The sequence below is a fragment of the Carassius auratus genome, chromosome 24, assembly GCF_003368295.1.
Source record: "Carassius auratus strain Wakin chromosome 24, ASM336829v1, whole genome shotgun sequence".
In the NCBI taxonomy this organism is placed as follows: Eukaryota; Metazoa; Chordata; class Actinopteri; order Cypriniformes; family Cyprinidae; genus Carassius; species Carassius auratus.
In genome coordinates this window covers 17,258,413-17,270,632 of record NC_039266.1, presented here as the reverse complement: position 1 = coordinate 17,270,632, position 12,220 = coordinate 17,258,413, and the positions used below count along the sequence as shown (strand labels likewise).

General features: G+C 40.4%; 1 protein-coding gene across 1 annotated transcript; it reads right to left on the bottom strand.

Annotated features, from left to right (window-relative positions):
- Nucleotides 1-1,119: 1,119 nt before the first annotated feature.
- On the bottom strand, nt 1,120-6,222 carry LOC113041867 (uncharacterized). Its single transcript, XM_026200431.1, has 4 exons — nt 6,218-6,222; nt 5,180-6,128; nt 1,737-5,066; nt 1,120-1,259 (listed from the first exon to the last, which is right to left on the bottom strand). Exons 1-3 carry the CDS (start codon nt 6,220-6,222, stop codon nt 1,986-1,988), a joined length of 4,035 nt encoding a protein of 1,344 aa, XP_026056216.1. The 3' UTR covers nt 1,120-1,259; nt 1,737-1,985.
- Between the last annotated feature and the right edge of the window lie 5,998 nt (nt 6,223-12,220).

Genomic DNA, 12,220 nt, shown 5'->3' with positions numbered 1-12,220 from the left:
GATAGCAGTATTAGGTCAGACTTTTTTATTTTTTTATTACTGGTTTGGTTTAATATTTATTATATTAAGTACGTCAGAAAAAGCTGATTATAAATTAGAGTGCGTTTGTCTTTTTTAATGATTTCCCAAGTGCCATCTATTGATGACTTTATATGGGACTTTACATAATGTTTACTGATGTTTCAAGCACTGTATAATTTTGGCATCATTGATATACTATTATTATTTTTGTTAATATTTTGAATTAGATTTTAGTTTTCTATTTTCTATTTCTATTTTAATTTTAGTTGTGTTTTTGTTTAATTTTTTGTTATTGCTATATTATGTGTGTGTGTGTGTGTGTGTGTGTGTGTGTGTGTGTTTTAGCTTATTTAGTTTTATTAGAACTTCAATAAGAAAAAAGAAATGATGGCTAGCTGAAATAAAATAATATTTTATATATATATTTTATGTTATTTCAGTTAATGTTTATTTTATTTTTTGTATTTTTTTTTAAGGTGAATTTTATAGATAATGATAATAACCCTGGTTTCAAGCCTTAAATTTATCTCCAAAGCCTTCTGTGTGTGGACAGATTAGACTGAAGAAATGAACAGTTCTTTTTCCTCCCTCTGACGTGAGGCTGACAAGAGTCACTTTGATACACTTTTGGAGCTGGGATTTTTCTATCAGTTGTGTGTGTGTGTGTTTTTCCTGGGGCTTCATCTTTGCAGACGTTGTGAGCTGTCATTTCGTTACTCCCTGTGACACGTTTGACACTCACAGGTTATGACAAGTGCTGGACATCAGCCTCAGCGCCGAGCCAACTGATAATATTTCTTTAGGTGAAAAGACACAGCGTGTAAACACAGACATATAAATTCACATCCTTCCCATTTTAGCATGAAGAAAGCTCGTAAATATACTTTATCGTAAATATACTATCTAAAATAATTTGTAGGATCAAGATTCTATTGTTATTATTATTATTATTATCATTATTATTATAAAAAAAATTAACACTTTAAAGCTGCATTAACGTGGTGCAAATTTTCTTAGAAAGGAATGATTTTATCCTGTGTAATGTTGTTAATCTACTTGACCTCTATTGCTTTTAAGGTTATCGTGACGTACTGTTGGGGATTGCCCCACTGAATGCTGGTTAATATTTATTGACCGCTGCAGAACTCTTGTCAAGGAGTCGGAGTCATCATATTTATTTGATGATTTATTGCACAAGATGTGACCTAACACACATGTTAGTGTATTTGAGGTAGTTTCTGAAATAAATAAAACAACAGATATAAATACTCATTGTTCACATATTACCAATAACTCAACATATAACAAACTCTATAATAAACAACTGTCAAATGCGCTGATATATAGAATATTAACTGAGAAATGTATCAGCAATATATCTGTGAGAATAGTCTGCTTAGTAAAATTACAAACATCGAAATATAAAATATATATAGAAATGAGAATGTATCATTAATACAGAAGTTAGTAATAATAGCTGCTGGAAGGTATTATCACCATGAAATGTCACTTCAATGTAATAAAATTGTAAACATGAACAATGCACGCTGCGATGCTAGCGGGCTAAACCGCTCGTTAAACAGGATCAAATTACACTCAAAAAGATCGCTAAACATCAATAACATCAATAACATCATAAACACTGTTAAAGTTAACACGATCGTGGTACACTGTAATTATCTAGGTAATTAACAATATATATTGAAGTAACTTACTTCATCACGCACTTTCTCTTGCACATAAACACTGCACCTGAGTGAGAGCGCGCGGCGGGTCTGCCGTGCTGAAGCAACAGTGAATAACCGGTCACGTTACAACCGTACATACTATGAATGCTGCACTACGTTATTTACGCAAGTCATTACTGCAACATAACGCAGATCGCAACTCTTAAACTTAAAAGGAAAGAATTCACAACAGCCGCCCCCACATTTGAGCAGCAAATGGGTAATAAAGGGAATTCTCTAAATGTCTTTGGTATTACCTTCTAAAGCAGGTAACTCTATCAGGCGGGCAACTGGTCTGGTGTAAACTTTACCATTAACGACGATCTCAGCAGTCCGCACACATCCATCACTACTGGGCAATGTCTTTCGAACTCTGCCTATGGGCCACTGAGCTCTTGGGAGCTGCGGATCCACAATCAGTACGACAGAGTCAACTTCCAGGTTCTTTGAAGCCTTATGCCACTTCTGTCGGGTCTGGAGCGTAGGCAAGTAGTTTCTAGTGAAGTGAATCCAGAACTGGTCCACCATGTTCTGACAGTGCCGCCATCGCCGCCGCCCCATGTCTCCTGGAGCGTATGCCACCTGAGGCAGCGATGCATCCCGCCGCCCCATAAGGAGAATATTAGGAGTAATCGGATCCATGTCAGCAACATCTGATGAGGCATATCCTAATGGTTTCGAATTGAGGATCCCTTCTACTTCCACTAGGACTGTGGACAGAACATCTTCTGTGACAGCTTGCGTTCCGAGAGCCACCTGGAGAGCATTCTTTATGGAACGGACTTCACGCTCCCATATTCCGCCAAAGTGTGGAGCACTAGGTGGATTGAACATGAAGCTAATTTGATAGTCTGAAAGCTGAACTTTGAGTTCTGGCTCCATAATTGAGAAAGCTTCCCGTAATTCTCTGTCAGCTCCCCGGAAATTGGTGCCACAATCCGAACGGATCTCGTGTGGTTTACCTCTTCTGGCTATGAACCGGCGGAGCGCAAGAAGGAAGGCATCTACATCCATTGAATTGAGGAGCTCAATGTGTACTGCCTTAGTTGTAAGACATTTGAAGATTAGTCCCCAGCGTTTCTCATTTCTTCTCCCGATTTTGACCAGGTATGGGCCAAAGCAGTCAACACCAGTTGAGTGGAAAGGTGGACAGAGCAATCGGAGACGTTCTGGTGGCAAATCTGCCATTTGTGGGACCTTTGGCTGAGCTCTCCATCGCTGACAGGACAGACAGTGTAGCTGATGGTACTTTATGGCCTGACGCCCTCTAAGAATCCAGTACTGTCTCCTTATTTCAGCGTAGACTCTTTCTGCTCCTGGATGTAACAGACGCTCATCAAATTCTTTGATAAGGAGCTTCGTTATTGTGTGTCTGGAGTCCAGCACAATAGGGTGGATTTGTTCTGGGTCTGAGTTTGCTAACCTTCTTAATCTGCCTCCAACTCTTATCATGTTTTTCAGTGGATCCCATTCTGGAGCAAGACTGACTAATCGGCTGTGTGCAGGAACTGGTTTCTTTGCCTTGAGGGCAGCAACTTCTTCAGGAAAGCTCTGGAGTTGGCATGCTCTTATCAGGACAGCTTCTGCCTCTTTGCTTGTTATAGGCTCACTGGAAGCACAATCCGATGTGGCCGCCCCATGACAGGCCCGTCGAGTTGCTTCTACTAATTCACACCATGATTTGAACTGGGTAGATTTAGGGAGGTTGGAGACAATGTCAAATGCTATTAGGCAGTAGCTTGGAAGTCCTTTTAATTCGGATACTCCCTCTGACTGGGTGAGTTCAGGTTTTTTAGGCCAGTGTTCTTCGTTTTGTTTCAAGAATGGAGGTCCTTGACTCCAGCGACTAGGCTCAGCCAGACTTTGGAGTGATTTCCCTCGTGTTATGTCGTCAGCGGGGTTGTCCTGTGTATTCACGTACCTCCATGATCTGTGATCAGTTAGCTCCTGTATCTCGGAGACTCGAGTTCCGACGAACACTTTATATCGACAGGAGTCTGATTGAATCCATTCCAGCACAGTCAAGGAGTCTGTCCATAGGATTGTCTGACTGATGGAGAGAGTGGTCTCATTCCTCACCAGTTTGGCTAGCTGTGCTCCAGCTAAGGCAGCACAAAGCTCCAGACGAGGCATTGACTGCTGCCTCTTTGGAGCAACCCTCGATCTGGCCATTATGAAGGAAACGTGAATGACACTGTCGGATTGAATTGCAAAATATGCCACTGCCCCATATGCTTTTTCAGAGGCATCGCAGAACACATGGAGGGAAATGTTCTGTTCTGCTGGAGTTGTGAAGACCGTTAGGTAACAGCGAGGAATGGATACTGCCCTGAGATGTTCTAGCTCACTCTCCCAAATTATCCAGGCCGCCTTAAGGGTTGGCGGTAGATTTGGATCATCCCAGTCTCTCTTTTTTGTCCACAACTGTTGGATGATTACCTTAGCCCTTGTGGTAAATGGTAGTATAAACCCCAATGGATCATACTGAGATGCCAGCACCTGGTAGGCTGTTCTCATTGTCAGGGCTGCATGCTCAATAGGCCGGTAATGATAGCCAAGGCTATCAGTTGCGCAGTTCCAACGAAGCCCCAATGTAGGCTCCATTGGTTCAACATGGGTTTGGACCAACCACTGCTCTGTAGCGGAGGAGCGGGCTTCAGTAGGAAGATGAGCGATCACGGCTGGGTGACTACTAGCCCACTGTCTGAGGTCGAATCCTCCTTTTGCTAACATGCTGCGTAGTTGATCCACTTTTTGTTTGGCTGCAGCAACAGTACGAAAGCTTGTGAGACAATTGTCCACATAGAAGCTCTGGTGTACTATTTCTTGTAACCCTGGATATTCGGCTTCAGAATTATGAGCATGATGTTGCAGAGCGAAGATGGCACAGCATGGACTGCTTGTTGTACCAAATGGTAGGACCTGCCATTCATATACATCTGGAGGGTTCTCGCTCTGCAGGTCTCTCCAAATTAAACGGAGAAAGGGTCTGTCCTTTGGTAGGAGACGAACCTGATGGAACATGCCCTTAATATCTGCACTTACAGCCACATGATGCTCTCTGAATCTCAGAAGGACGCCCAACAGTGATGGTCCAAGAGCAGGGCCAGGCAGGAGTTGATTGTTAAGAGAAAGACCCTGGTGTTTGAATGAACAGTTAAAAACCAGTCGTGGTTTATTGTTATGGCTCACCAGATGGTGGGGCAGGTACCATGATTCTTCTGCCTGGGCTGCTTCCCTTTGGTTCAGTTTGGCTACATAATCTGCTTCAATGAGTTTTAGTAGATTGAGGCCTTCACATGGTCTTTCTGGAGTCTCCTTTCAGTACTTCTTAGGTTTGCAAAAACAGATTGCATAGATCCCTTGAGCTTAAGGGCACCTGTCTTCCACAGAAGTGGGGTGGCATAACGTTGTACACCCTGTACACTGACTTGCTGCGTTTGAGACTCAAGCAGCTGCATAGCCTCGTTATCTTGTCTGGACCGGACCACCAGCTTCTCATTGCGAAAGGGCAATACGTCCAATTGCCATAACCTTTCCACATTTCTGTAGAGAAGATCATCTGTGTGAGCTGTAGAGATAAAGAAACATTGCTGCACTGGTGCCTGGTCTGTGGTACCCATTACTGCTCCTTGGAGAGCCCATCCAAGAGCTGTATGGACTGCTACTGGACCCCCTTTGGTGCCTTGACGAATTGGCTCTTTGGCTGTAATGAGATGAACTTGGTCCGAACCAATGAGTACAAGCGGATGCACTTTGTGAAATGGCTGTAGTGGAACTCCCCTTAGATGTGCATACCGTCTCCGAAGAGCCTGAACTGGGTATGTTTGTTCTACCAGATCAAGACCAGAAGCTGTAAATGCTCCTAACACCTGATAACGTTTCTCTGGGTTATTTCTCGGAGAGATTTCAAAGGTGACTTTTGTGCCACTGAGGTGAGTAGTGTCTGGTCGGACGGTACGAAGGGCTAGAGTCTCAGGTTCGCCTTTCAGCTGCAGTTGCTGGACAGCAGTGGGCAGGATCATGGTGCGCTGTGCTCCATCATCCAGTATAGCATAAGTCTCAAATGTCTTTGATCTGTGATGTAGCAGCACTGGTACCACCTTCAGAAGGACTCTGCCTGATGCAATGGATGGTAAGAGGTAGATACGGCTCTCAGAGTTAGCTGATGCTGTGTTAGTTGTATAACTTTGGGCCACACCATGAAGCACTTGAAGGTGAATACCACCACAGTCACTGCAGGGTTTCTTTAGATTACAGGTCTCGGGGGCATGGGAACGAGCACATTTCCAGCAGTGCTTTTCCTCCGAAATCCACTTGCAAAGTTCAGCAACAGGCTGCTCTCTGATACTACTGCATCGAGTGATGTAGTGATCTTTGCTGCCACAGAATAGACAGATAACTTTGGGTGATGTTCTTTTCCAAGACACCTTAGGACTGGAGGATGGTTTAGTCTCTGTGGGTGATACACCATGATACAAGGTTGTACTTTGGCTTTTCGGTTTAGCTGCATTCTTCTCCTTTGAACTACTGGGTGCTCTTTCATACTGGTAACGTTGCACTAACCTACTGGAAAGTCGCTGTTGCTGAGCCTTGACTTGGAGCCATCCAGCAAAGTCTTGTAGGTCTTGTATATATATATATATATATATTATTATCATTATTATATATATATATATATATATATATATATATATATATATATATATATATATATATATTAGGGGTGTAACGATACGCGTATTCGTATTGAACCGTTCGGTACGACGCTTTCGGTTCGGTACGCGGTACGCATTATGTATACCGAACGGTTCGTTGGAGTAATTAATTATATTTGAAAAAAAAAAAAAAAAGAGAGAGAAAGAAATATAATGATATGCGTTCAACAAGGTAGCCCAATAACCCAAACAACGTAACAGGCAACGCCCCTGACACTCCCGAAGAAGAAAAAAAACACCATCTTATATGTTTATGTTAGGCTACTCAGCAGGCGCTCGCTCACTCAGTACGCGCTGAAGGCTCGTTGCAAAATAGCCAATGCGTTTAACAGACTAGAAATGAGAAGATCCTCCAATAACCAACAGGTCTGGTGTTTGGGTGCACTTTGGATTCCCTTTAAGCTAAAATTGGTGATGGCAAGAGAGTGGTGGATAAAAAACAACGGTATGTCGCATCTGCAACATGACAGGGTACACCAGCGGGATTACAAAAAAAAAAAAAAAAAAAAAAAACCAGCGGGAATATTTGGGATATATGCGTCAGTACTATCTGGGAAAAGACGAAAAAAAGGAGAAACATGCACGCAGCAAACTATCCCTGCAGCATTTAGACACTATAGCTTACAGGGAATCCAACCCAAACACCAGACCTGTTGGTTATTTTAGGATCTTATATTTCTGGTCTGTTAAATGCATTAGACATTTTGCAACGAGCCTTCAGCGCGTGCTGAGTGAGCGAGCGCCTTAGGGGCCGTTCACATATCGTGCCTAAAAACGCATGGAAAACGCTAAGCGCGTCTTTCTCCTCCTTTCCAAAGCGCTCGGGCAGAAGCGCTCATGAGGCGTCTGTCTTTGCTAAGCAACAATGACGTGCTCTCTCCATGAGACGCGGAAATTTCAGCGAAGGATAAATGGATTTGCAGCTCTAAAAATCGCTTGCAGTAGCTCTGCTACTGAATTTATTTCAAAATTGCAATCCATATACAACTATGATCAGCTGTTCCTTCATCTTGGCTGAGCTCTCAACGTTGTTACGGGAAAGGATGAAGCTGATTGGTTGGTTCTTGTCACATGACCCGCGGTGCGCTTGCGGCATTCTGAAAAGTTGAGATGTTTTTACATTTTGCTGTATCTAAAACGTATCGAACCGAACCGAACCGAACCGTGACATCAGTGTATCGTATCGAACCGAACCGTGAATTTTGTGAACCGTTACACCCCTAATATATATATATATATATATATATATATTTTTTTTTTTTTTTTTTTTTTTTTTTTTTTTTTCAGTGGCATCAAAGCACATTTTCACATTCTGTGTAGATGAAACATCTATGAACGGCCTGTTGTGAGCTGCTCGCTCTGCCTTGGGCACCTGACCTACAGAAATGCCTGATGAGCTTTGCTAATGTTTTTGAGGTGAATTAAGTCATTTTCTACTTTAGAAAGTTTTTTGCAAATAAATTACTCCTTAAAATAAGGTTTGAAATCATATACATTATAACATAAAAATATTCTGCTTCCAAAACACCAGGCGTGAATATGCAATAGTTTGGAATAATTCAGATTTTTGCAAAGAAGTGCGAAAAACGGATTGTTTTTGAAAGAAGTCTCTTATGCTCTCCAATATTTGCATTTATTTGATCAAAAATGCATTCAAAACAGTGATATTGTTAAATACCATTGCAATCTAAAATAACGGCTTTGTATTATATTTTAAAAAGTAATTTACTCCCGTGATGCAAAGCATAATTTTCAGCATGATTAATCCAGTCTTTAGTGTCACACGATCCTTCGGGAATCATTCTATTATGCTAATTTGGCACTCAAGAAATGTGTGCTGAACAGTTGTGCTGCTTATTATTTGTCTGGAATAAGCAGCACCTTTGCTCAGGATTCTTTGTTTAATAAATGTATTTGACTTAAAAACTATTGTGACATTATAAATGTTTTAGTGTCATATTTAATTGATTTACATCATTCTTGCTGAATAAAAGTATTCATTTCTCTGAAAAAAATGAAAAGTATTTACCCCTGTCTTTTGAATGGAAGTGTATCAAAGTTTCCACAAAAATATGAAACCGGACAGCTGTTTTCAACATTCATAATAATAAGAAATGTTGCTTATGCATGAAATCAACATATTACAATGATTTCTAAAGGATCGTGTGACACTGAAGACTGAAAATTCAGCATTGTCATCCAAGGAATAAATTGCATTATAAATATATTCCAATAAAAAATGATAACTGTAAAATAACTTACTGTATGTACTTTTAGAGAATGCTTTGAAAAATCCATAAAATCCATTCTGCATGGCCTTTATTTTGGTTTGCCTCTTCTTTGGGGCATGTTAGCTGAGGTTGGTGTCAAAGGGAGTGTGTGCTCATGGTATTGATAGAAGTGGAGAGTGTGTGATGGGCTTCAGATCTGTTGGCATGTGACCTGCAGGGCTGCTGCCACTGCTGATGCCGGTCCAGGGCGCAGAACTGAGCCCACGCTGCACTTCACAGCTAGAGAGGGAATCTTGTCACCACGCACCACTCCAGGCCAGCCTTGCCACAAACACACAAACACACACACGTCTCCAAATTCATCCATCACCACGGAAACCGCCACAGGCTTCAGTTCCCTCACAAAGACAGTTTTGACTGGAGTGCTAAGAGCCAAGATGCACACAGTCAAAATGCCAGAGATTTTACATGCCAAATTAAAAAGGGGACAAATGCTGATTTGGAACACTTAATGAGATGAAGCGATAGGAGAAGACATGCTTGTGTATACTTGGGAGAAACGTCTCACTGATCTAATCTCTTGCCGTATCTTTTTTAAGAAGGCGTATTTATAGACATTGTTTTCGCAGATATGGTTTTTCATAAGTTTTCATTGCTCTCTTTACCTTTTCTTCCAATGTGCACTAGATTTTCAACCATTTTAATAAATGCCTTCAGCCTTCATAATCCAGTTTTATTAAGTACACTTAAAAAAAAAGTACAAAAGCTGTCACTGGGGTGATACTTTTCAAAAACATACACCTTTATACCTTGTTCACCCCTAAATTTATTTATTATTTACATGTTATTAAGTCATATTATCTGCAAAGTAAGCTCATATTAAAATTATATTTAATTGTAATAAGAGTATTCATTCTTTTTTGATCAATTGAAGGCAAAACATTAAAAAGCTGTAGTGTGTGTGTGTGTGTGTGTGTGTGTTGTATATATATATATATGTGTGTGTGTGTGTGTGTGCGTGTGTGTGTGTGTACATATATATGTGTGTGTGTGTGTGTGTGTGTGTTAATATTTCTTAAATATACACGTGTGTGTGTGTTTATGAATAAATACTGTACACAAATTAATTATGATTTATCGATTTGACAGCACTAATGTGTATTGGTATGTTATTTATTATTTAGTTATATATGTGTATACATGGTTTAATTTAGTTTGCTGTTTTTCTTTTACAAAATTAGGATACCGTTACTGTTCAGGAACTCACAAATAGGATAGCGAATTCTATTGTTATTTTTTAGAGTTCTCTGGCTTTTCAAATTTTGTCCAGTGTATCGATCCTTCTTGGATGCTAGGAGGAGCTTGTATGTTCTGGGTGTGGTCCTAGCTTTGTTTACTTCATGGAGTGAACTGTAAGTAGCCATTATTATCATTATTTTGCATCTGCAAACACTCAAGAAACAGCTGTTGGATTTGAGCACAATGCAAAGTGGCAGAGCCTGGAGTTGTTCTTGTTCATTCGGCTAACTACGCTTTGACGTGATGAATTCTGGCAGGGTTTTGTGCTGAATTCCACATCTTTGACAAGCATCAGTGCCACTGACCAGCAGTCATGCTATTGCCATGTTTGAAGGAGAAAGAGGAGGGGAAATGTGGAAATTCTCCACCTTCTGCTTTGGGTGCCACTGGATCACTGGCGGCTGCCAAGTCTCATCCGCGTCACTGGCCTGTCAGCAGGTCCCCTGGTCCTGGGGTCAGCCCAACATCTGGCCCCTCTGCCTCGTCCTTTAAGGACTGTCACTGGGCAGCATCTGTTTATAGACACTGGCCCGATACCTCAGACTGGGGCCAGGAACCGCTTCAGTCACCTCCATGGTGTCAACACATCTGCGTGAAGTAAATGCGTCTGCTCACAATTTGCTTCCATATTAGCACCATTTTAATTTTCATTAAGGCTCTTTTTTTAACAATATTTGAAGATGTTTATTTTGTATTTAAGTAAGAGAGACTGGGCTAGTTGTCACATGGGGAAGGCATTATCAATAACTGTTGCATAAATGCTTGATTTCTCTAGCGATGGTTCACTGTCTTGCTTTCAAACACAGATCACAATGTTGGATATTTTAATTAAATTCAGCTTCTAAACAATAATAAATAATACCATTTTGAGAAATATTCACATTGGTCAAAAGAGTTTCCCATGTGCTATACTTGCATTAAACATATGTTAAAATACGATGTACTACAGTGCAGTTCTTCTCAAAGCCTTTTTTGTTTGGGTATCTGTTCTTATCCTTTGTGCACCGCAAAAACACGAGTCACAAGACTGTTTGTTTGTCACAAAGCAAAATGTGCGTTTGTTGTAAGCTGGGAGCATCACGGCCTCAGAAGGGTCATGGCAGAAATTATTGAACACGGGTTGAGTGAGAGAGGGAGCTGGCTCAGGGATCAAGCAGATGTTGCAATCATAAAGAAATACACAAGTCCTGAATTAAATATGAGGCCTTAAGGCACGGAAAACACAGGTCTGAAAAGACATGGATTATTGCTGTTCTACAGGCTTTTTGCATGCAACAGGAGCATGCAGTAGATTGATTGTAGCGCGTGTCAAATGCAAGGAAATCCCAGTGAACATAAATGCACTGGATTATTTGAAATAACTGTAGTTATGTCTAAGGCTGTCTCTTGATGTGTCAGTCTTGAAGAACATTTTATTTCTGGCGAGTAGACAGCTGTTCTCAACATATTGCAAATTCATTATTCAAATGGCTGGGATCCCTGGACAGTCCCTGTTATGTCAAAGGGTTTTAAAGCATTTACTTTGCAGAGCGCAGAGATGAAATTTGTAAAAAAAGAAAGAACTTGACAGAATCTCCTCAGAACATGGTTTTACCGGGAAATGATTTGTTAGCCAATCATTTCTCTATGTTGCGACATGTTTGAAGAGGCCGTGTTGAGGGATCTGCGAATATTTTACAGTCAGTCTGCTGGATGATTACAGTGTATTTTATAAAAACATTATGAAAACAGATAAAAGCCCACATTTCTCTTAACATTGACTTATAAACAATAACTTCAAATAATCCTAAAATTCTTCACCAAAGTAATCAACACATACTCACCTTCATTTCACTCCAAACTAATTCTAAACACCTTTCTTTCTTCTGTGGAACATAAACATATTTTGAAGAACTGTTTTTGTCCATATAATAAATATGAACGGTGATCAAAAGAACATTGCATCACATTGACTTTTGTGTTTAACGTTTGTTGACTTGAACAAAATGCAAGTGAGTTAATGTTGAATTAAAGAAACACAAAGAACAAAAGAGAGTCATAAAAATAAAAATAAGGACAGATTAGGCAATATTATTGAGCAGATTTACATATATTCCTGTGTTGTTGACATGAAGACAACATTACCAAATCTGAAAATATATTTGGAAGTATGAAGCTTTTTAATTTTTTAGGGTGATTCAACTTTAATTGCTTTCCTCGTAGCAGAACCTTTTAGCAAAGCTGA